This window comes from Scyliorhinus torazame, chromosome 9, assembly GCF_047496885.1.
Source record: "Scyliorhinus torazame isolate Kashiwa2021f chromosome 9, sScyTor2.1, whole genome shotgun sequence".
NCBI lineage: Eukaryota > Metazoa > Chordata > Chondrichthyes > Carcharhiniformes > Scyliorhinidae > Scyliorhinus > Scyliorhinus torazame.
Window position 1 is genome coordinate 262,348,394 of NC_092715.1, and position 26,122 is coordinate 262,374,515.

Sequence of the window (26,122 nt, forward strand, 5' to 3'; positions counted from 1 at the left end):
ACGGGTCTCTCCGCTGTGAGAGCCAAGTCCAAGAGAGCGAATCTCTCGCGGGGGTTTCTTCTTATACCCGGAGGGGCGTCGCGCGCTTTTGGGCGGGCCTTAAACTTGGCCCCAATTAATTGGGCCGCTTCTCGATCACTGGTATTGATCTTGACCAATAAAGGGGTGGGTGCCCTGATGGCTGGGCGTGTCCTAGGTGGCCGCTGGCCTTGCTTTGTTTGCGCTTTCGGCTTGGGGAACTGGCGCCGGGACGTCTGAAACAGTATTGGTTGCTTGAGTGTCTTTCCTTTGTTCCCGGAGATGGGCCATCAATATGTTAATTGACCTACAGTTTCAGTCTCGTCTGGGAGCTGCCGTCCCAATATGCATACAGGCTCTGTGCCTGCTTGCTTTCCTAACATTGTCCACAGTTCCCTACATTCTTTGCGAGCATCCATTTTGTATTCTGGAAGTGGCCATCCCAGATGGCGACAGCATGACTCAGGCAGTGAGTTGGAAAATTTGTGCAACTTTGAGGGACGAGAAATGACTTACGCGTGGATGGTCAACATCGATAGGGAAACAGGAAAATGCTCCAGTCTGACAGGGAGCACAGTGGTGAGCACTGCTGCCTCACAGTGCCAGGGAGCCAGGTTCGAATCTGGCCTTGGGGGTGCGGGGGGGAGCTGACTGTGCAGAGTTTCCCTGTAAGTTCTCCCCGTGTCTGCCTGGGTTTCCTCCAGGTGCATCCACATTCCAAAGATGTGCAGGTTAGGTGGACTGGCCATGCTAACTTGTCTCTCAGTGTCCAGGGATGTGCAGGTTAGATTATGGATATAGGGTGGGGTGGGGGTGGGGATGGGCGGAGTGGACCAGGGCGGGGTGCTCATTCGGAGGGTCGGCGCAGACTCGATGGGCCGAATGGCCTCCTTCTGCACTTTAGGGATTCTGTGATTCCATGACACTGAGAAAATTGTGATGCGGCTTTCAATCAAACGAGAAAACTGAACACGTGTCCTTATGTTGCACTGTAGAAGGAAGACGGAAATTCTACCGAGTGTGGCCGATGCCCACCTCTACCAGAATTAATAAGTGGGAAATCGGAAAATGCCTGTCCTTGCCCCGCCGAATATGTCATGGTAAGGAAGCTGCCGCAGACAAAGAAATCAACTTCCCAGCAAATAATTGATCAATAACTTTGTGAGTAAAACCTCTTTTTTTTAACATATTTCCCCTTTTGCCCCCAGCTGATTAGGAAATGCCAGGCGAAGATACCAACCAATCGACCCACCTTTGAACAAGTAAAGAAATACCTGCATAAAATTAACCCCAATAAAGTCAGCCCTGTGGACATGATGATGACCCTGGTACTGTTGGAAAATTGGAATTTAACTATCTGTTATTTAAAACAGTGTAATCACAGCATGTGCAAGTGCCAGTATCTTCCCAGCTTCTGCAAAATCCAAAGTTAAATGTCACATAGAGTATTTTTTTAGCTGTATAGAATATGCAGCGCAGAAGGAGGCCATTTGGCCCCACTGGTCTATGCTAGTATTTATGCTCCACATGAGCCTCGTCCCACCCCTCTTCACCTCGCCCTAACCTCCAATTCCTTTCTCTCTCATATCCTCATCCAACATCCCTTTAAAATGTATCCGTACCACTCCCCTGCGGGAGTGAATTCCACATTCTCCTGAATTCCGGAATGGATTTCAGGTGATTGATTACCTTGCCTTTTTGCTAGTGTAATGTTGGACCATCATTCTAAACGGCTCTCAGAAAGTGGAAGAGGGCTTCTCATCAAAGAACCAGCGCAGAGGTGGCGGACTGAATTGCTCCGCTCTCAGTTCTGTCATTCTATAATATACACCAGTCTCCCTCAGACACTGGGCGGCACGGTGGCACAGAGGTTAGCACTGTTGCTTCACAGCGCCAGGGTCCCAGGTTCGATTCCCGGCTTGGGTCACTGTCCGTGCGGAGTCTGCACGTCCTCCCCGTGTCTGCGTGGGTTTCCTCCGGGGTGCTCCGGTTTCCTCCCACAAGTCCCGAAAGATGCGCAGGTTAGGTGGATTGGCCGTGCTAAGTTGCCCCTTAGTGTCCAAAAAAGGTTAGGTGGGGTTACTACGTTACGGGGATAGGGTGGAGAGGTGGGCTTAAGTGGGGTGCTCTTTCCAAGGGCCGGTGCAGACTCGATGGGCCGATTGGCCTCCTTCGGCACTGTAAATTCTATGAAACTATGACACTCGGGTACAATCCACTTGGCAGACAGCGGAATCCAAACGGATCCCCCAAGGTATCCCGTTGGAATCCTGAGCCTGAGGTAGTTGTGCGTCAACTTGGGTAATTGACCAAGAGCTGCATCTCAGCAAGAGGAATGGAGACACTGGAGAATCTGGGGTTGTCCTCATTAGAACAGGGAAGGTTAAGAGGAGATTTAGTGGGGGTGTTCACAATTAGGTAGAGTAGATAGAGAGAAACGGGACCCATCAATGCCGGGGAATTGGCAGAACAACCAAAGGGCAAAGGAGAAGGAATGTGTTTAAACAGCAAGCTGTCATGACAAACAAATATTGTCTGAAAGGGCGCTGGCCGCAGATTCAAATAAAATGTTAATATAGTAATAATTGAAAAGTGGAACTGGGTGCAACATGGGCGGCACGGCAGCACAATGGTTAGCACTGTGGCTTCACAGCGCCAAGGTCCCAGGTTCGATTCCCGGCTTGGGTCACTGTCTGTGCGGAGTCTGCACGTCCTCCCCGTGTCTGCGTGGATTTCCTCCGGGTGCTCCGGTTTCCTCCCACAAGTCCCGAAACACGTGCTTGTTAGGTGAATTGGACATTCTGAATTCCTGATCTGTGTAATGAACAAGAGCCGGAATGTGGCGACTAGGAGCTTTTCACAGTAACTTCTTTGCAGTGTTAATGTAAGCCCACTTGTGACAATAAAGATTATTTTTTTAAAAGATGATAATTGTTTAGCCCTTTCACAGAGCTGGCACAGAGCAATGGGCTGAATGGCCACCATCTGTGCTGTTGGATTCAATGTGCCAGGTACTTGGTTTTCCCTGGGTAAGTGTGTACAGGCACGCTCCCTCACCAAAGCATAAAATAAAATAGGCATCAAACAATTAAAAACCCCAACTAGTGACTGAAGTTCAGTGGAAGAGCAGCAAACTGCATCTCCACCACTGGAATTGGACTTGCCAACTTGTGTGCTCGCTGGAGAAATAATAATCTCTCCTCATTTGTCGGCTTGACTTCCAGAGGGATGGAAGGATCTCTCTAAATTAAAGTTGGTTCCAAAAAAAAAGGTGTGTGCAATGTGGGCAGGCCACCTGGCAGTAAGTGGGCGGAGCATCCATCTGGAGGTGGGCGGGTCCTCTGGCTGTAAGTGGGCGGAGTCTCCAGTGGAATGTGGGCAGATCCTCTGGCTGTAAGTGGGCGCAGTCTCTGGCTGTCAGCGGGCAGGTTTTCCAGTGGGAATTATGTGTGGCCTCTGCCAGTAAGTAGGCATCTGTTAAGCGGCAGGGATTTTGGCAGTAATTGGCTGGTTCTATTCCCAGTTTTGCCCCTTGGCCCTGCACCATTCACAGATATGTAAATGACAATGACCTGGTGGAAATTGGTCCAAGTAGGTTTGCAGGGGAAAAAAATGAAAATGATATGACCTTAGGTCCAAACCTGTGGCTAAATCGGGGTCAGCACACCTGGCCCCTAAGTTCAGGTTGGTAATGTTTATCCCTGACTGTGCTGATGTGACGAAGTTAGGACTCATCCAGATTCTGTCACATGACTGGTTAGTTCGGTAACTGATGGATGTCTGTGTTAAGATGGAGAAGTACAGCAAACACCTGGAAACTTTGGTCGCTGAGAGGACACAAGACCTGGTTCACGAGAAACAGAAAACGGACCGCCTGCTTTACAGTGAGTCCCAAAACGGCAACACCGTCAACAAAACCCACTTGCATTCCAACAATCTAATAGAACAATGGTTATTCGTTGTGGTTTCAACAAACACAAAATTGCTGACAGATTTCACTATGTTTCCATTTAGGTTTTGCACGCAGCTAAGACATTTGTCCCTCTTTTAGGTATGTTACCCAAACAAGTAGCTGATGACCTAAGGCAAGGAATCATGACTCAAGCTCAGAACTATGCGAGCGCAACAATATTCTTCAGGTAAATACCATGCGGTCGTCTGTGTAGAGATATTACGGTACCTAGTAATGCTGGAACACCATTGGTAGATATTGTATGTTTCCCATTGGTCAAGCTGTATGGTAGCTCCGCCCTGCAAGGCGGGGTATAAGAGCCCGGGCCACCCAAGCAGCGTTCTTTCTGTACCTGAGCTGCTGGGGGAAGCATCTAGCTTATTAAAGCCTTCAGTTGGACTACAACCTCGCTTTAGTCGTCATTGATTGTGCATCAATTTAATGAGCTAGATTTAAAAGGATGGAGCTCCGAATCAAGCCGGAGTGTCTGCAACTTAGCCCCCACGCGGCCAACTCAGCGGCAATCTTCAAGCACTGGCTGGCGTGTTTTAACGGATATCTCGGAACGGCCGAAAACACACCCACAGGAGAACAGAAATTGCAAGTCCTGCACTCGAGGGTGAGCACAGAAATTTACACCCTCATCGAGGATGCGGACGACTTTGATGCAGCAATGGAGCTGCTAAAAGGACATTATATTCGCCCGGTAAACCAGGTCTACGCCCGACATCTGCTAGCGACGAGGCGACAAATGAAATGAATGAAAATCACTTATTGTCACAAGTAGGCTTCAATGAAGTTACTGTGAAAAGCCCCTAGTCGCCACATTCCGGTGCCTGTTTGAGGAGGCTGGTACGGGAATTGAACCGTGCTGCTGGCCTGCCTTGGTCTGCTTTCAAAGCCAGCGATTTAGCCCAGTGTGCTAAACCAACCCCAGTTCCCTGGGGAATCGCTGGAAGAATTCTACCGTGTACTCCTGGTGTTGGGGAGAAACTGCAGCTGCCCGCAAGTTTCGGCGAGCGACCACACAGAACTTTTGATCCGGGACGCTTTCGTTGCAGGTATTCTGTCCTCCCATATCCGCCAGCGATTGCTGGAGAAAGACACCCTAGGCCCTTGCCGGTTCCCTGGATGTGGCCTCCCGAAACGCCTGCGCTTACATTCCCGACCGCGCGGCAGCCCCCTGGGCAGTGTGGAAACCCCCCGCGGCCGACCCCGAGACATTGCCCAGCCCCCCACAAGCTGTACTGCAAGACAGTCTGGGAACCCCGGGGGGCCCCGCTGCTATTTTTGCGTGCAGGCCAAGCACCCCCGACAGCGCTGCCCAGCCCACGCATCCACCTGCAAGGGATGCGGTAAAAAGGACCACTTTGTGGTGGTATGCCAGGCCCGTGCGGTTGCCGCGGTCTCCGGTGGCGAATGCGGTCCGCCACCACAATCCTCTCCACGGTCCCGTGCGGCCAGCAGGTGCCGCCATCTTCCTCCTCCAGGGCCACGTGCGGCCTCCGGGCACCGCCATCTTGTCCCGCGGACGCCACGGGTGATGGATGGGCGCCGCCATTTTGTGCACCCCCAGCCATGTGCGACCAATGGGCGCCACCACCTTGGATGGACTTCCAGGACCCCAGCTCGGCTGACCACACACCGCCCGAAGAGAACATTCAACTGCTGCCGCAATTAACCTCGGTGACCCTGGACCAGTCCCGGCCTCGAACACTCTCAACTGCTACGACGACAGTACTAATCAACGGGCATGAGACGTCCTGCTTAATAGACTCTAGGAGCACGGAGAGCTTCATACACCCCGACATGGTAAGGCGCTGTTCTCTCCCCGTCCACCCCGTTAATCAAAAAATCTCCCTGGCCTCCGGTTCCCACTCAGTAGAGATAAAGGGGTTTTGTGTAGCAAACCTCACGGTCCAGGGAAGGGAGTTTAAAAGTTACCGGCTCTATGTCCTTCCCCACCTCTGCGCGGCCACACTCCTAGGGTTAGACGTCCAGTGCAACCTCCAGAGTCTAACTTTCAAATTCGGCGGCCCTCTACCCCCTCTCTCTGTCTGCAGTCTCGCGACCTTCAAGGTCGATCCGCCTTCCCTGTTTGCGAACCTCTCCCCGGATTGCAAACCCGTCGCCACCAGGATCGAATCTTTATTAGGTCAGAGGTCCAACGGCTACTGAGGGAAGGAGTCATTGAAGCTAGCAACAGTCCTTGGAGAGCTCAGGTAATGGTGGTAAAGACCGGGGAGAAGCATAGGATGGTCAGCGACTACAGTCAGACCATCAACAGGTTTACGCAGCTGGACGCGTACCCTCTCCCCCGCATATCCGACCTGGTAAACAGGATCACGCATTACAAGGTCTTCTCCACGGTGGATCTTAAGTCCGCCTACCACCAGCTCCCCATCCGCACTAGTGACCGCAAATACACTGCCTTCGAGGCAGATGGGCGGCTCACTTCTTAAGGGTTTCCTCCGGTGTCACTGACGGGGTTTCGGTCATCCAGCGTGAGATGGGCCGAATGGTTGGCCGGTACGGTTTACGGGCAACATTCCCACATCTCGATAATGTCACCATCTGCGGCCACGACCAGCAGGACCACGACACCAACCTCAGAAAATTCCTCCAGACCGCAAAGATCCTTAACCTTACGTATAACAAGGATAAATGCGTGTTTAGCACCGACAGCCTAGCCATCCTCGGCTACGTAGTGCGAAATGGAGTTATAGTCCCCGACCCTGAACGCATGCGCCCCCTTATGGAGTTTCCCCTCTCTCACTGCTCCAAGGCCCTGAAGCGCTGCCTAGGATTTTTCTCTTACTATGCCCAGTGGGTCCTCAACTATGCGGACAAGGCCCGTCCCCTGATCCAATCCACAGTTTTCCCCTGTCAATAGAGGCCCGCCAGGCCTTCAGCTGCATCAAAGCAGACATTGCAAAGGCCACGATGCACGCCATCGATGAGTCCCTCCGCTTCCAGGTCGAAAGCGACGCGTCCGGTGTAGCTCTGGCGGCCACCCTCAACCAAGCGGGCATACCCTTCTTCTCACGTACCCTCCATGCTTCCAATATCCGCCACTCCTCAGTCGAAAAGGAGGCCCAGGCCAGAGTAGAAGCTGTGCGACATTGGAGGCATTACCTAGCCGGCAGGAGATTCACTCTCCTCACTGACAAATGGTCGGTCGCCTTCATGTTCGGTAATGCACAGCGGGGCAAGATAAAAAACAATAAGATCCTGCGGTGGAGGATCGAACTCTCCACCTATAACTACGAGATCTTGTATCGTCCCAGGAAGCTAAACGAGCCTTCTGATGCCCTGTCCCGCGGCACATGTGCCAACGCACAAGTGGACCGCCTCCGAGCCCTCCACGAGGACCTCTGCCACCCGGGAGTCACTCGCTTCTTCCACTTTATCAAAACCCGCAACCTGCCCTACTCCATCGAGGAGGTCAGGATAGCCACCAGGAATTGCCAAATCAGCACGGAGTGCAAGCCGCACTTCTACCGGCCAGAGAAAGTGCACCTGATAAAGGCTTCCCGTCCCTTTGAACGCCTCAGTATGGACTTCAAAGGTCCCCTCCCCTCCACCGACTGCAACACGTACTTCCTGAACGTGATTGACGAGTACTCCCGGTTCCCATTCGCCATCTCCTGCCCCGACATGACCACAACCACCGTCATCAAGGCCCTCCATAGCATCTTTACGCTGTTCGGGTTCCCCGCTTACATACATAGTGATAGGGGATCCTCCTTTATGAGCGACGAACTGCGTCAATTCCTGCTCAGCAAGGGCATTGCCTCGAGTAGGATGACCAGTTACAACCCCCGGGGTAACGGACAGGTAGAGAGGGAGAACAGAACGGTCTGGAAGATCATCCTACTGGCCCTATGGTCCACGAATCTTCCAGTCTCCCGCTGGCAGGAAGTCCTCCCAGATGCCCTCCACTCCATCCGGTCACTGCTGTGTACCACGACCAACCAAACACCTCACGAACGTCTCCTTGTCTTCCCCAGGAGGTCCTCCTCTGGGACCTCGCTCCCGACCTGGCTGGCAGCTCCTGGACCCATCCTGCTCTGAAAACACGTGCGGGCGCACAAGTCGGACCCGTTAGTCAAGAGGGTCCATCTTCTCCACGCTAACCCCTAGTACGCCTACGTGTCGTACCCCGACGGTCAACAAGATACGGTCTCCCTTCGAGACCTGGCGCCCGCTGGATCCCCACACCAGTCCCACCCTCCCTCCCACCGGTGCACCTTACAGCCGCCCCCTTCCCAGGAGGATCGGTTCTTCCGCCGGCCCCGTCTAGACCCCCCCACCCACCGACGCACCCCGCAGACGCTCCCTTCCCAGGTCAATTGGCTTCCCCACCAGCGCCGTCTAGGGGTGTTGAAGCTGCCACAGAGTTCGAGGCCACGCTCCCAGAGTCACAGACGCCCGAGCCTCCACCGGCGTCACCACCGAAGCTTCGACGATCACAGAGGACGACCAGGGCCCCCAATCAACTGATTGCTTCATCTTAAAGTGTATATAGTTAATTGTGAAATTGTAAATAGTTACGACAATAAGACAAAACGCAGTACGGAGGTATTACGGTACCTCCGTAACCATAACTTCTACCACGTTACCATGTTGTAATACCAAGCCACCACCCCCGCCGGACTCTTTTTTAACAGGGGGTGAATGTGGTAGTCTGTGTCGAGGTATTATGGTACCTAGTAATGCTGGAACACCATTGGTAGATATTGTATGTTTCCCATTGGTCAAGCTGTATGGTAGCTCCGCCCTGCAAGGCGGCGTTCCAAGAGCCCGTGCCGCCCCAGCACCTTCATTCTGTACCTGAGCTGCTGGCGGAAACATCTAGCTTATTAAAGCCTTCAGTTGGACTACAACCTCGCTTTAGTAGTCATTGATCGTGCATCATACCACAACCAAAACGTTTGTTTATAAAACACCTTTAATGTAATAGAGTGGGCAGCAGCGTGGCATAGTGGTTAGCACTGCTGCCTCACGGCATCGAGGTCCCAGGTTCGATCCCAGCTCTGGGTCACTGTCCGTGTGGAGTTTGCACATCTCCCAGTGTCTGCGTGGGTTTCGCCCCCACAACCCAAAGATGTGCAGGGCAGGTGGATTGGCCACGCTAAATTGCCCCTTAATTGGAAAAAAATTGAAAAATACATGTATATAATAAAATGCCCAAGGCACTTCACAGGGACATTATAAAACAAGTAGAACACCAAGTCACATATGACAATATTAGAGAAGATGGTGAAAACTTGGTCCAAGGGGTGGGTTTTAAACAGCTTGAGCGGGGAAAGTGAGGGAAGCAGAGAGGCGTAGCAAGGAAATCCCAGAGGTTTGGGCCCAGACAGCGGAAGGCATGGCCACCAATCGGCTAAAAGATTAAATTGAGTGATCGGAATTGGGTGAGTACAGGGGCGGGATTCTCCCAGCCCGGGGCCGGGCCGCAGAATCCGCGCGACCTGGTCACGCTGCCCCGACGCGGGCACGCGATTCTCCGTAGAGCGGAGAACCGATGCCCTTGGCGCTGGCGCGTTTGGCACGTCGCCAGTCGCGGGTCGCTCTACGTGGCCGGGCCGCCAATTCTCCAGCCCGAATGGGCCGAGCGGCCGCTCTAAAAAGGCAGAGTCCTGGCGGCGCCGTCCACACCTGGTCGCAGCCGGCGGGAACTCTGCGCACAGGGTCGGGGGGGCGGCCTGTGGGGGGGAGAGGGGGGCTCCGACCCTGGGGGGGGGCCTCCGATGGAGCCTGGCCCGCGATCGGGGCCCACCGATCAGCGGGTCGGCCTCTCGCTCCCCGGGCCTATTTTCTTACGTGCCGGTCCCTGAACTCCCGCACCATGTTGCGTCGGGGCCAGCGCGATGAGGGAGGCCACCGCGCATGCGGTGTTGGCGCCGGCGCCGCTGCACATGTCCTCGTTGGTGCCGGCGCCACTGCGCATGCGCGGATCCCGCGGTGCACAGTTCGCGCCGGGATGGGAGGTTGGAGCGATGTGAGATAGGGCGCGATAGCGAAGGCACAAAGGGATTTGAAAGCAAGGATGAGAATTTTAGAATAAGGATGTTGCTTGACCAAGTCAGTAAACACGGGGGTGAAGAGTGAACGATGAATGGCGCAAGTAAGGAAATGGACAGCAAAGTCTTTGAATGACCTCAAGTTTACAGAGGGTGGGAATGTGAGAGGCCGGCCTGGAGTGCATTGGAATAGTTGGAATGAGCGACAACTGGACACTCCTTCAGTCTTCCTCACCAACCCAGATTGCAAAGTGCACTTCAAGGGTTTTGACCACACACCGTACTAGCTAAAAAGGCCAGAGTGCTGTAAGGCGAGAGGCATTCTATTAAAAGAACCAACTTACATCGAGCAAAGTGAATAGCAAAGTGTCAGCAAGCTATTATCGAACTATGTCTTCAATCTGAGCGATGGGGAGCTAAGCTGTACGTGTATATTTGCTGCCACTGTCAGCGGCTCTTCCTGCTTAGCAAGTGAATGACCCTGACAATGTCGGTGATGTATTAAACAGGAATTGCGCCTCTTTGTGAATGACAAACAGTTCACCAGGTTTTATTTTCAGCACTTGTTTGGAAGCAAGGTAAATGTTCCAAATCGAGCTTCACCATCAGGGTGAAGGGTATAAAAAGGCGCCTGTTAGCCACATACATTTGACAATGACATGCCCATTCTGATATTTTATGAATGACTCCCTTGCATGTTGCTGCAGTTCCCTCTGTATTAACGGCACCCCCAATTTGGTGTAGGCTGCAAATTTTGGAGTGATACTCCCAATTCCCAAATCCAAAGTATTTTGGGGGGGGAAATTGCAGGTCATTTGGGAGTACTTCAAAAACGCCTGACAACAAATGAAAGGAAAATTGATTCCTTGTACATGTCACACAGCTTCTCACCTTGTTGTGTTTATGTTGCTGCTCAGCATATCTATGTAAAATGATGAGCTGTTTGCTAAAGTGTGTTTACAGCACTTGTTATAAATAAATGTGGTTAAAATAGAAGCGCTTTTACTTATTAAAGGAAGTCGGCATTGTGGGTATTCCCACAAGACACGCACTGCAGTGGTTCAAGAAGGCAGCTCACCACCACCTTCTCAAAGGGCAATTAGGGATGGGCAATAAATACTGACCGATAGCCAGCAAAGCCCAAGGGGTGGATTCTCCGTTTTTGAGACTATGTCCCCGCGCCGGCGTGAAAACTGTGGTCTTTTGTGCCAGGAAAACCGGCGTCAAAAGGCCACAGATTCATAGCCCTGCGGGGGTCTAGCAGGCAGCTGCCGTGGAGCTCGCAGCTCCAGCTGCCGATACGGCCCCCCGCACTTCCGGGTCAGAGGCCGCGCATGTGCACGGCGACGGCCTCCAGCGGCCGCGCCACGCTCCATGGCGCATTCAGACCACAGACCTGGACCGTGGAAATAGTGCCCCCGATCGACCGCTCGCCCGACCCGGACCGCCCGCATAAAACAACCCCAGTCCAAAATGAGGCCCCCCCACCTCCACTGCCCTCCGATCGGCCCTCCCCGACTGAGCCAGTCCCGGACTGAGTCTGTAGCCGCCACGCGAGTATCACGGACGGTGGGACCATGAGTGGTCCACACCATCGGGAATTCTCGGATACTCGGCGCGGCGTGCTCCCACTGCTTTTTGGGGGGCGTAGAATCGCGGAACCGCCCGCCGGGCCTGATTTTGTGCGAGAAACTGGATTCTCCGCCCCGTCGCCGAACGCGATTTCGGTGCCGGGGTGCGGAGAATCCAGCCCCACATCTCCTGAATGCTTTTTTTTTTAAATCAAAGTGGTATTCCGCCAGTAATGTACTTTTTTATGATGTGTTGTAAGGCAGGAAATTCAGCAGCTAATTTGTGCACAGCAAGCCCTCCCATGAACAGCAAGGAGATGGTGATGAGATTGTCTGTTTTAGTGACGTTGGTTGAGGGATAAATCTTGGCTGGGACGCCGAGGGAGAGCTGCACTGCTTTTCTTTGAATCGTGCCATGGGATCTCTGACATCCCACTGAGATGACAGGCAAACTGTTTAACGTTTCATTCATTTGAAGAATGCTACAAACATTTCCTGGTATTGGAAGACTAAGTGTCGCTTTAAGTTCTGTCTTAACGTATGAGCTGGCAACTAATCCGTGTGTCAAGTGTGGACTTCCCATGTGATACAAGATTAATCTGTGATGTACATGTGATCCATTAAAAGATGCTAGCCTTCCTCTGCTATGAAAACCAATGTCATTTATTATGTTTGCAATAAATTTGTTTAATGCAGTACCAACAACTTGCATTTATGTAACACCTTTAACATAATAAAACATCCCAAAGTGCATCACAGAGGAGTGATGAGCCTAAAATTTAACATCGAGCGACGTAAGGAGATATTGGCCGTGATTCTCCGAGACATCGCGCCGAAATCGCACTCGGCGCGGGGGCGGAGTATGAGGCTCGGGCCCGATGCCGGGACGCGAACCTTCGCCGTCCAGGAAATCGGCAGCAGTCGCGCTTGTGCGGTCAACGCGGCGCTGGTCGAGGGCCGTTGAAAGAGGCCCCCGCAGCGATTCTCCACGGTCAACTGGCCAAGTTCCCGCCGGCGTGGTTCACGTATGGTTCCACCCGGTGGGAGCTCGGCATCGCGGTTGCAGTGATGTCCTGGTGGGGGGCAGGGGGGATCAGTCTCTGGAGGGGGCCTCCATGATGGCCAGGCCCGCGATCGGGGGCCACCGATCGGCGGGCCCGCGCGATCTGGGGGGGGGGGGGGGGCCTACCTTCTTCCGCGCCGGCCCGCTGTGTGGCTCCGCCATGTTGCGTGGGCCCGGCGCTGCAGCTGGCCGCCACGCGCATGCGCGGACCCACAGCCGGGAGTGCTGGGCCACGTATCGGCAGCTGGAGCAGCGCGGAGCACTCCGGCGCCGTGCTGGCCCCTTGTGGGCCATAGAACCGCTGGGCCAAGAGGCCCGTTGACACCGGCGTGAAACACTCCGGTGTTTACTCCCCACCACACATAAGGGGAGCCCCTCCCAAAAGGGGGTCCCCATAGGTCCCAATCCTGGAACTACCAGCTTGGCACTGCAGGGGGGCAATGACAATGACACCACTAGGGGGTTACACTTAATTGTGTACTTGTGGTCATCACAACCGGTATTTATTTTTGAAAACCAGTGGTGATTTGGGCCGGCGTGACGTCACACCGGCTGGGTGGACCGATACGAAGAAGGCGGAATATGGGCAGCTTAGTGGTACAGTGGTGAGCACTGCTGTCTCACAGCTCCAGGGACCCGGGTTCGATTCCAATCTTGGGTCACTGTCTGTGCGGAGTTTGCACTTTCTCCGCGTATGCTCCGAGTGCTCCGGTTTCCTCCCACAGTCCAAAGATGTGCAGGTTAGGGTGGATCGGCCATGCTAAATTGCCCCTTAGTGTCCAAAAGGTTAGGTGGGGTTATGGGCGCAGGACCGGGGAGTGGGCTTGGGTACGATGCTCTTTCAAAGGGTCGGTGCAGACCCGATGGACCAAATGGCTTCCTTCTGCGTCGTAGGGAGTCCATAATTCTAAATGGCAGCATTAGCCCTGCTAATGATATTAAAATCTATTCTAATCTCTGCTAATCAACCTGATTAAGTCACCGGGAGGGGGTTGGGAGGATCGTGTTCGGAAATCCCTCCGTCGCAAATCCCATTTTTGGCCTCTCAGGAGAGTTGGCGGCCATTACGAGATTTGAACCCACAGCTTGTGCCAGCCGCCAGGCCACAGCCTATGTTTTTATGAATTAATTTCTCTTTCTGCTCCACAGTGATATTGAAGGCTTCACACAGTTGTCCAGTACGAGTACACCATATCAAGTGGTAGAATTGTTAAACAAATTATACACAACCTTCGATGAAATTATAGACAATCATGACGTCTACAAAGTAGAAACTATAGGAGACGCGTGTAAGTATTTTGTGTGGATTTTCTAAAAATCAAAGTTATTCATTGTTTCTTTTGCAACCACTTAATTTATACGGAGCGCCCTTGGCAGAATGGAGGTCGTGGTGGCGCAGTGGGTAGCTTTCCTGTCTCTGAGCCAGAAACTCCGGGTTCAAGACCCATCCCAGCACTCGGTGGCCAAGGAAGTTGCGTTTGTAACACAGCCAAACCGATTGAGTATGTCAACCTGCAAACTCCTTCCAACACGCCAATGACTGGCAGTAAGAGCGGGAGAGACTTCTGGTCAGCAACGCTTGATGTGGGGTGGTGCCCCTTAAGCTATAAGATTCTGATGACACACTAATAACCTTTTCTGGGTAAAACTCGCAATAGGAATATATTAAAGTCTGCCTTGTGCACCATTAGGTATGTAGATGGAAACAGCAAAACCCTTAACAGAGTAAAAACTGCCCCGGAGAATTATCAAACAAAATTGGACATTGAGTTGTATGAGCAGATATTAGGACAGGTTTGAAGGAGCGTCTTAAAGGAGAGAGAGAGGTGGAGAGTTTAGGGAGGAAAATCCAGAGTTTAGAATCCAGCAATGGAGTAATGGCAATATTGGGAATCCTTCCATGGTCTCACCCACAAAATATTGAAACTTATGAGGGACAGATAGGGTAGACAGGAGGAATATTTTCCCCTTTGTAGAGGCGTCAATAACCAGTGAGTGTAGATTTAAGGTGAGGGGCAGCAGATTTAAAGGGGATTTGAGGAAAACCTTTTGCACCCAGAGAGTGGTGGGAATCCTGAACGGGTGGTGGAGGCGTTAACCTTCACAACATTTAAGAAACATTTAGGTGAGCACTTGAAATGCCATTGCTGACAAGGCTACGGATCAAATGCTGGAAAATGGGAATAGAATAGATAGGTGCTTGATAGCCCATGCAGACATGTGGGTCGAAGGGCCTCTTTCTATGATGTATAACTCAATAACTCTATGCACAGAGACCAAAGGAGCACAAACATCTCTGAGAGTTTAAGGGGTTGAGGGGGTTACAGAGAAAGAGAGGTGTGAGTGGTGAGATGGTGGAAGGATTTGAAAACAAGCATACTACAACCATTGAAAAGTCAGGTTGGTCAAATCTTAATGTGGAGTTGTGCTGGTTGCCAACGCTCCAGGAATGTCCAGCAATTAACGGTGAAGCTGTTGTGAGCAACCAGGGAAAAAAAATACCCTGCAGCCTCTCTAGTCCAGAAACATTGTTTGGCTACACCAGGGGCGGGATTCCCCCGCAATCGGCAGGATGGCCCGACGCTGGCGCCAAGAACGGCGCGAACCACTCTGGCGTCGGGCCACCCGGAAGTTGCGGAGCCGAAGGGCCGCCGTGTTCTGGCGCATGCGCAGAACCATCGGCGTGTTCCTGCGCATGTGCAGGGGGGTTCTTCTCCGCGCCGGCCATGGTGGAGCCCTACAGAGGCCGGTGCGGAGGGAAAGAGTGTCCCCACGGCACAGGCCCGCCCGCAGATCGGTGGGCCCCAATCGCAAGCCAGGCTACCGTGGCCCCCCCCCCCCCCCCCATCAGAACCTGCCATACATATGGCAAGCTTGCCTTCATCAGCCAGGGCATTGAGTACAGGAGTTTGGAAATTATGTTGCAGCTGTATAAAACCTTGTTCAGGCCCAATTTGGAGTATTGCGTGCAGTTCTGGTCACCACCTTATCAAGAGGACGCGGAAGCTTTGGAGAGAGTGCAAAGAAGGTTCACAAGGATGTTGCCTGGTCTCGAGGGTGTTGGCTATGTGGAGAGGTTGAATAAACCAGGATTGTTTTCATTGGAAAGACGGAGGCTGAGGGCAGACCTGATAGAGGCTTACAGAATTATGAGAGGCATAGACAAGGTGGATAGTCAGGGGCTTTTTCCAAGGGTGGGAGTATCAAATACGAGGGGGCACAGGTTCAAGGTGAGAGTGGGAAAGTTTAAGGGAGATGTGCGGGGTAAGTTTTCCACAGAGTGGTGGGTGTCTGGAACGCGCTGCCAGAGGATGTGCTGGAAGCTGGCACATTAGCAACATTTAAGAGGCATCTGGATGGATACATGAATAGGGAGGAAATAGAGGGATACGGACCGAGTAATGACAAAGTTTTGTTTTTAGGTGGGGCGTCATGGTCGGCAAAGGCTTGGAGGGCCGAAGGGCCTGTTACCGTGCTGTACTTTTCTTTGTCCTTTGTTCGTTATGCCTGCATCACGTAAGGGGAAACCGAAACTGGCACAAGTTAGAGTTCCATCCAGTTAGATCCTTCCAATCCCGCCACTGGCCCTGTGCCCCAACACTGATCCAAGGAGGAACATGTTTTCCAAGATGCCAGTGTTTTTAAAAGGTTCAACAAGAAAAGATTGTGAAGGTGCTGAGTAGTCTGTGTTTCTTGGTATTTTGCAGATATGGTGGTCTCCGGGGTGCCAAAAGAAAATGGCATTGGCCATGCCAGTGAGATAGCAAGCATGGCTCTGGATTTGGTCGCCGTGTGTAACACTTTCAAAATTCCACACAAGCCGCAGACGAAACTAAAGATCCGGGCTGGCATTCACTCAGGTAATGAGGGCCTGCAATAATTTATCGTTTTGACATAGTGCATACATTTAACTGCCTCACCTCATCTGAGCTGTGTGCCTGTACCTACTAACAAGTTGCGATGACGCTAAAGCACTGTTTTACTTTGTAACATGGGCAACTGCAGGGCCTGTGGTCGCCGGGGTGGTCGGAACAAAAATGCCTCGTTACTGCTTATTTGGTGACACCGTAAACACCGCGTCGAGGATGGAGTCAACAAGTCAAGGTAGAATCTTGTGAATGTTTATTCTCCCACTCTGTTCCCCGTTCAAATCCTTTCGAAATGAAAAAACATGGGCCGGGATTCTCCCCTACCCGCGGGGCAGGGGGTCCCGGCGGGATGGAGTGGCGGGAACCACTCCGGCGTCAGGCCGCCCCAAAGGTGCGGATTTCTCCGCACCTTTAGGGGCCAAGCCCTCACCTTGAGGAGCTAGGCCCGCGCCGGAGTGGTTGGCGCGCCGTCAGCCGGGGCCGAAAGGACTTTGCCGGCCGGCGGACGTCCGCACATGCGCGGGAGCGTCCGCGGCTGCTGATGTCATCCCTGCTCATGCGCAGGGGGGGCGTGGATCTTCATTACGCGTCGGCCATGGTGAAGGCTGTGGCCGAGGTGGAGGGAAAAGAGTGCCCCCACGGCACAGGCCCACCCGCGGATCGGTGGGCCCCGATCGCAGGCCAGGCCACCGTGGGGGCACCCCCCCGGGTCAGGTCGCCCCGCGCCCCCCCAGGATCCGGGAGCCCGCCCGCGCCGCCAAGTCCCGCCGGTAAGAGAGGTGGTTTGAGTCTCGCCGGTGGGACAGGCATTCCAGCAGTGGGACTTCGGCCCATCGCGGGCCGGAGAATCGCCGGGGGGGGCCCGCCGACCGGCGCGATTCCCGCCCCCGCCGAATATCCGGTGCCAGAGAATTCGGCAACCAGCGGGGGTGGGATTCACGCCCGCCCCCGGCGATTTTCCGACCCAGTGGGGGTTCGGAGAATCCCACCCCATGGTGTCTGGCAGCATCTGTGAAGAGGGAAACAGGCGTCTTCGGAACCCTTTCTGAAGCGGCTCGAGTCCTCTACTAAATCCTAAGTGATGGAAATGAGGGAATCACGCTTCATGAGGATTTGCCACTCTTACAGATAATTCAACAGTATAGAAGAAGTGTGTATCCTCTGCAGGCCCCTCGCACCACCTCTCGTCACCTCATCCTGTCAACGTATCCTTCCATTCTTTTCTCCACCATGTACTTGTGTAATTTTCCCTTAAACATGTCGATGTTATTTTTGTGAGAGCCACGAAGAATCCAGCACGTGTTTGTAGAATCAAACAGAAAGTAATTTTATTTACAACAATATGTATACAACAGCAGTATTTCACCACTGCTTCCTTCGATAGCCAGTGCCACACTGGCCAACTCTATTTATACAGCTGTGAACTACCAGTCATTGCCCCGCCCCCTCCCCCCTCATTGGGGGAGCTCATACTCCTCAAGAATCATGGGATAACCAACTGTCTGCCCCTCTTTCGCGGCTTCATTCGCAGCCCGGTGTCCCTGGAAATGGAGCATGGGGTGCCCACGGGCACCATCAAGGCATTCCGTGCCCGGTGGGCACCGCAGGGGTTCGATTCCTGAATCGACCCCAGTCTTCACATTTTGATTGAATGTTTTTTAAGTTTACGTTCCTCTCTGTTCGTTTTGGGCTGTGCTCTTTTTAGGAACGGCCCCTTTCAATTTACCCCTCAGTTAATTTCTGTTCTTCTATTTAGTTGATTGGCCCTAAAATACAACATCATGGGATAACCAATTGTCCCCAACCAATAGGATTCGGGCAGGTTATAACAATTATTCAGCTCTGGCTCTGCTGGTGGCACTGATCTGAATGAAAATGTCATCGAACTGAAACGTTACACCTGTTTCTCTCCCCACGGATGCTGCCTGACCTGCTGAGCAATTCCAGAATTTTCTGTTTTGATTTATAATCGAGAGCCTGTTTTCAGGTTTCGCAATAATCTCCTCATTCAAACACCACCACCCAAACTTGTAAAAAAAAAGCAGAACATGTTTGCTGCTGATAGGCTCACGCGCCTTGGAGTACAGCCGCTTTCAGATGCCTCAGGCCTCAAGCCTCACTGCAAGTCCACCTTCCCTGATTGTTTTGGCAGCCTTTTGCTCAGCGGCTTTTTTTATTTTTCCCACGTCAGCTTTTCATTTTTATGGGGGAAATTCATAGTTAGTTAATGTCGTGACGAACATTATCTTTCCAAAATTTGCTCATCGGCCCTTTGAGTGAGGAAATAAATTGAAAAGCACCCCCCCCCCCACCCCCACCCCCACCCCTCCTTCCCTCCCTCCTCGCCCACACTAAAAGGTTAGAAACAAAAGAGAAAATGCTGGAAAATCTCAGCAGGTCTAGCAGCATCTGTAGGGAGAGAAAAGAGCTAACGTTTCGAGTCTGATGACTCTTTGTCAAAGCTAACTGACAGAGAGAGTGGGAAATATTTATACTGTGGAGTGAGAATGAAAGATGAGTCATAGCCACAGAAACCCAGGGAAACCGGGTGCTAATGGCCACAGAAACCAGGGGGAAGGAGTGTTAATGGCAGCCCCCAGAGAGGACAAAAGATGTGAAAGGCCAAACAGCAGGGAAACTACCATTCGAGGCTGAACTGTAGGTGTGGAGGGAGGGGAAGGGGGAAGCAAAGAGGAATAAGGTTAAGGAAAGGTGGATAAGATTGGGGGGTGGGGGTTTGTAGCGCACAAAGACTCCGTGAGACGAATAGAGTGAAGTCGATGAGGCTTTATTAAGCGTGTCTGTTCCCCCGCAGCTCGATAGTAAACTGGCCTGCGGGGGAAGACTCCGGCTTCTTATACTCCGCCTTCAGGGCGGAGCTAGAGGTCAACGGCCAACCAGGACTCGGGATCTGTCAGCCAATGACATTAGAGCTTCCAGTCCCACATGACCCCCAATATATACTACCACATTCACCCCTTGTCAAAAATGAACCCGGCGGGGTGATGCTTCGTATGGTGGTAAGGGCTTACAGGGCTGGTCCTGGGAGGAAAAAACATTCACATGGCAATACAGTATTGTACAATTTTTGTCCTGTTGCAACTATTTACAGAGGGTATAGGAAGAAAAGCAAAATGTTCTTGTGAAAAGTCCATATTTAGTTTTAGATCGACGCCACGAGTCGGTCGGGTGGTCTGGTCGTCCGTGTCGATCGCCTCGGCCCCGGTGGTGGTGGTGCTTGTACCGGTGTTGTCGCCTCCAGGAGCCTTACGGTTTCAGCTTGGGCTTTATTCTTGGTCGGTGCTGAGGGGAGGGGAACCGATCCTCCTGGGAAGGGGGCGGTCGCGGGGTGCGGCGGTGGCAGGAAGGGGGGGGTTGGGTTGATGGTGTCGGGGGGGTGTGCGTGTTGCCGGCGGGCGCCAGATCCCGCAGGGAGACCGTGTCCGCCGGCAACAAACACAAACTGGAGGAACAACATCTCATCTTCCGGTTGGGCACGCTACAGCCTTCCGGTCTCAACATCAAATTCAACAACTTCAGATGATCAGCTCTACCCCACCTCGACCCATTTGTTTTCATCCCATTTCATTTTAACTGTCTTTTACCATTTCTATCTTTCTTAATATATATTTAACCCTGTGGTAGTATGTATTGGGGGTCATGTGGGACTGGAAGCCCTAATGTCATTGGCTGACAGATCCCGGGTCCTGGTTGGCCGTTGACCTCTAGCTCCGCCCTGAAGGCGGAGTATAAGAAGCCGGAGTCTTCCCCCGCAGGCCAGTTTACTATCGAGCTGCGGGGGAACAGACACTCTTAATAAATTGTAGCGCACAAAGACTCCGTGAGACGAATAGAGTGAAGTCGATGAGGCTTTATTAAGCGTGTCTGTTCCCCCGCAGCCCGATAGTAAACTGGCCTGCGGGGGAAGACTCCGGCTTCTTATACTCCGCCTTCAGGGCGGAGCTAGGGGTCAACGGCCAACCAGGACCCGGGATCTGTCAGCCAATGACATTAGGGCTTCCAGTCCCGCATGACCCCCAATACATACTACCACAGGGTTAAATATATATTAAGAAAGATAGAAATGGTAAGAGACAGTTGAAATGAAATGGAATGAAAACAAAGGTGGGATAGAGCTGATCATCTGAAGTTGTTGAATTCGATGTTGAGACCGGAAGGCTGTGTCGTGCCTAACCGGAAGATGAGATGTTGTTCCTCCAGTTTGCGTTGAGCTTCACTGGAACATTGCAGCAGGCCAAGGACAGACATGTGGGCATGGGAGCAGGGTCTTTTGTTAAAATGGCAAGCAACGGGAAGGTCAGGGTCCTGAATGCGCACAGACCGAAGATGCTCAGCAAAGCGACCACCCAGTCTGCGTTTGGTCTCTCCGATATAGAGGAGACCACATTGAGAGCAGCGAATGCAGTAGACCAAATTGGAAGAGATGCAAGTGAAACGCTACTTAACCTGGAATGAGTGTTTTGGGCCTGGAATGTTAAGCATGGAAGAGGTAAAAGGTTAGAAAAGCCCTTTGGAAATGGACCACTGATGTAAACAAAGTAAATCATAGATAGAATTTACAGTACAGAAGGAGGCCATTTGGCCCATCGCGTCTGCACCGGCCCTTGGACAGAGCACCCCACCCAAGCCCACACCTCCACCCTATCCCCCTAACACCACCCCACCTTTTATTGGACACTAAGGGCACTTTATCACGGCCAATCCACCTAACCTGCACATCTTTGGACTGTGGGAGGAAACCGGAGCACCCGGAGGAAACCCACGCAGACACGGGGAGAACGTGCAGACTCCGCACAGTCAGTGACCCAAGCTGGGAATCGAACCTGGGACCCTGGAGCTGTGAAGCAACAGTGCTAACCACTGTGCTATCGTGCTGCCCTGAAAATTGAATGGGATCTCTGAAGGAGAACAGCTGGCTCACTTTGCTACTGCCTTAGTGCTGTTAAGATTGAGTTTGCCATCATCCACATTACTTTGCTGGAGAGATGAAGGAAGGACCTTCTGAATCCACGGAATGGTTACAGCACAGAAGCAGGCCATTCAGCCTGTCACGTCTATGCTAGCTCTCTGTAAACTGTACTTTAGCTAATCCCCCTCCATTCGCTGTGGCCCTGCCATTGTTTCCACACAAGATGATTATCCAGTTCACTTCCATTTTGACAGCACAATTGAATCTGCCTCCACCACACTCTCAGGCAGTACATTCCAGATCCTAACCACTTGCTGTGTAAAAAAAAAATGATTTTTTTTTTCAATGTCACCTTTGGTTCTTTTGCCATTCATCATAACTCAGTTTCTGATCCTTCAACAACAGGAACAGTTTCTCACTCTGCCCAGACCCCCCGTGGTTTTTATAGATTATCATAGAATTTACAGTGCAGAAGGAGGCCATTCGGCCCATCGAGTCTGCACCGGCTCTTGGAAATAGCACCCTACCCAAGGTCAACACCTCCACCCTATCCCCATAACCCAGTAACCCCACCCAACACTAAGGGCAATTTTGGACACTAAGGGCAATTTATCATGGCCAATCCACCTAACCTGCACAACTTTGGACTGTGGGAGGAAACCGGAGCACCCGGAGGAAACCCACGCACACACGGGGAGGATGTGCAGACTCCGACACAGACAGTGACCCAGGCCGGAATCGAACCTGGGACCCTGGAGCTGTGAAGCAATTTTGCTATCCACAATGCTACCGTGCTGCCTCTGATTTTGATTGCCTCTGTCAAATATCCCCTCAACCTTCTCTTCTCCAAGGAGATGTTGTGGGCCAGGGTTTAGAGAACCCCAAATTTAACTACATCTTTATGTAGTCCAGGCCAATAAAATGTTTTTGGATTTTAGCTTGAGTTTTCCTTATTCCCAAATGACCTCCCACTGGTACCTCATGTGCTGCTCGCAACACCTCCTTGCTATACCCTAACGGCAATACTACTTGATGAACCTCTGCCCACTTTTCGTCCACCTGCATGTGTAAAGGTCTCCATTTTCTCATCAAGACATCATTTTTACAGTAATAACACTCTGGTATGCACTCAGGTTCCTCTTCTGTGTATGCTTTCTGATACATCCTTTTTATTTCTATATATTTCTGTTGTAACTCCGCCAATTTTCCTGAACTAAAAATATCCACCTCATCCTCCACCTGTTCTTTTCCAACCATCTGATCAAAAATCGTTTCTGATAATTGCACTTCACCTTCATCTTCACTCTCTGATTTCTCCTCTTGCCTTAACCTGTGACTTTGCGACCTTGTTACTACACAATCCGGAAAACTCCCAGGATATTCGTCCTTCAACACTTCAGTTGTCTGATTTTCCACTGGCTTATCAACCACAGTAGGCACCACTCCCATCTGCGATCCAGCTGTATCATTACCCAAGATAAACTGTATTCCTGGACAAGATTATTTCTCTGTTACTCCTACCACCACTTAACCCTCTTCACTGGACTTTCCAACCTTACCTTATATAATGGAACACTTCTGTTCTCACCCTGAATTCCACATATTACCACCTTTTCTGGCAACATTCTTCCCAAACTGCATAACTCCTCATCTCTTACCATTAAAGATTGACTAGCTCCCGTATCTCTTAACATTGTGACTTCTATACCTGCTCCTCCTGATACACATGAGTAAACTTTATCCACGCAAGTAAATTCTTTAAAGAGATCTGGCACCTCCTTATCAATCACCTCTTGATCAGGCTGTACAATCTTTTGCACCTCCTTCGCTTCATTTGGGCTTTCCTTTACCACTTTAACAAACTCCACTGTCTTATCCTGTTTTTCCATATCAGCCTTCCCAGTGCTTTTCTTCAACCACCAAGACTGTGACTTTACATGGCCTAGTTTATTACAGCGAAAACATTTTAAACTTTTCATGTCTCTTCCACCCTTCTGGATTTCCTTTTTAGTCTGAGGTACACTCTCCTTATTATCTCCCATCAGGTCACCTTTACCTTTACCACTTGAGTTTTTCTCGTGTCCCCAGTTTCTATCCCTCACAGGCTGAAACTGATGTCGGAATCAAAGCTTTGATTTATGAACTAATTCATAATCATCTGCCATTTCTGCTGCTAATCTCGCAGTTTTAACCCTCTGCTCTTCTGCATGAGTTCTCACTACATCAGGAATTGAATTTTTAAACTCCTCCAAAAGTATAATTTCTCTAGGAGCTTCATACGTTTGGTCTATTTTCAAAGCCCTTATCCACCTATCAAAATTACTCTGTTTGATCCTTTCAAACTCCATGTATGTTTGACCAAATTCTTTCCTTAAATTTCTAAACCTTTGTCTGTAGGCTTCAGGCACTAGTTCTTATGCACCCAAGATGGATGTTTTCACCTCCTCATACATCCCAGGTACCTCCTCCGGTAGGGATGCAAACAGTTCACTAGCCCTACCTACCAGCTTTGTTTGAATCAGTAATACCCACATGTCGTGTGGCCATTTCATTTGTTTAGCTACCTTCTCAAATGAAATGAAAAAAGGCTTCTACCTCCTTCTCATCAAACCTTGGCAATGCTTGGACATATTGAAATAGATCTCCACCAAGCCTTCGACTATGACGCTCTTTCGCTTCATCCTCATCACTATCCTCCAACTGTACATTTTTCTTTCCAGCCGCCAATCTTAACTGACTGTCATGTTTCATGGCCATTTTCCGAAGTTGAAACTCTCTCTCTCTTTCCCTTTCCTCTCTTTTTCTTTGTCCTTGATCTGTATTTCACTTTCTCTCTCTTTTTGTTCTGCTAGGGCTATTCTTTCTTTTTCTCTCATTTCGTATTCAAGCTGCTTTAATTCTTTTTCATGTTCAAGTTGCTTGATTTGTAACTGAAGTTTTGCCATTTCTAATGCGTCAGATTGTATCTCAGACAATTTTAAATGCTCAGCTACCGCCGTAAGTATCTCATCTTTTCGCATTTTGTCAGGTAATGTTATCTGCAATGTTTTTGCCAAATCTAACAGTCTGCCTTTAGTTTCTGTCCGTAAGGTACTGCGTGTGACCATCTCCACCCCCAAAAACTTCTGAGCCTCTGAAAGAGCCATTGCCCACAACACACTCGCTACTTAAACTGGAATACCACACCTGAAAAGCGCCCACAATATGCTCACCCCTCACTGTCTTTAAGTTCACTAAGCCAATCCAATAGATAGACTTTTATCCCACTCGAGCCCCCCAATTTGTTATGGCCCAGGGTTTAGAGGACCCCAAAGTATATCATGGAGTTCACCTGACCCACAACTTTTGATAGATTGTGGTTATAGGGAGCACACGGGCCCACTCTGCAGGTGTGATGCAAACAGAACTCTACAGTACTTTTAAATTAAAACAATGTTTATTTATGAAACCAGTTAACACTTTATAAACCCACAGTAAACATCTTAACAACTATCAACACCAATAAATCCCCAAAGAATACAGTACTCGATAGATAACTCTTAATAAATTCCCAAACAACATCCGGAAGACAAAAGACCCTTTTTAACACCAGTTAACACTTTATAAACCCACAGTAAACATCTTAACAACTATCAACACCAATAAATCCCCAAAGAATACAGTACTCGATATGTATCTCTTAATAAATTCCCAAACAACATCTGGAAGACAAAATACCCTTTTTAACACAGAGATCAGGTTAAGTTCACTATTGAGAGCAGTCAGCACTTTGAAATCACCCAATCGATCTGAAGATAGCCTTTAGTTTGCAGAGAGAGATCCTTATACAGCTTCTTGCTTTGTCTGCAGCTATCCAGCTCTCAAAACAAAACTAACCACACCCTGCAGCAAACAGCCTAAAACGAAAGTAAAGCAGACAGCCCAGCTCCACCCACTCTCTGACATCACTGCAGCTCTCTAATATACACCCATTTCTTAAAGGTACACCCATGGCAGCTATTCGATAAACCCCCCTTTCTTAAAAGGTACTGTCACATGAAAGAGAACAGCCCCAGACTCTTCACCAATCCATCTGCCTCGTCAAAGTCCCTCATCCCCGGAGCCATTCTCGTAAATCATTTCTGCCCCCTCCCTCATGCACACTGGCTGTTTTGACACTGTGTTCTGAACTTTAATAGGTGCATAGATAAATACTAAAGACAGCAAGAGAGTGGGGGGAGAGAACACATCAGTTCCCTACATTTGGGGGTCTTGAAGGATTAGCCAAGACTTCTTCCCTGATCAATCAAAACCCAGCAAGCAGGAAGTAAGCTTTTCCAGATGTCTAATCTGAGAACATTAATCAACAGCTTTAAAAGGAATCACAGTCAATTTTCCATACAAGGTGGTTGGGGGGAGAGGGGGGGTAGGTTTCTGAAACAAAAAAGCTCACAGCCTACATTCGGCCAAAGGTCTTCCCTTGGATGTTCCTGTTTTATGGGAAGTTGCCTGTTGTAACAGCAACTAATGGGTAGGAATGGGGCAGCACGGTAGCATTGTGGATAGCACAATTGCTTCACAGCTCCAGGGTCCCAGGTTCGATTCCGGCTTGGGTCACTGTCTGTGCGGAGTCTGCACGTTCTCCCCGTGTATGCGTAGGTTTCCTCCGGGTGCTCCGGTTTCCTCCCACAGTCCAAAGATGTGCAGGTTA

General features: G+C 50.8%; 1 protein-coding gene across 1 annotated transcript in view; it reads left to right on the forward strand.

The window, feature by feature from the left end:
- The window catches only part of LOC140430102 (atrial natriuretic peptide receptor 1-like), an 80,657-nt gene that overhangs the window by 50,314 nt on the left and 4,221 nt on the right, over nt 1-26,122 (forward strand). The window contains exons 15-21 of the mRNA XM_072517619.1: nt 1,014-1,118; nt 1,227-1,346; nt 3,809-3,902; nt 4,070-4,157; nt 13,783-13,922; nt 16,341-16,493; nt 16,639-16,737. Of these exons, the coding sequence (XP_072373720.1) occupies nt 1,014-1,118; nt 1,227-1,346; nt 3,809-3,902; nt 4,070-4,157; nt 13,783-13,922; nt 16,341-16,493; nt 16,639-16,737 (799 nt within the window). The remainder of the gene's footprint in view (nt 1-1,013; nt 1,119-1,226; nt 1,347-3,808; nt 3,903-4,069; nt 4,158-13,782; nt 13,923-16,340; nt 16,494-16,638; nt 16,738-26,122) is intronic.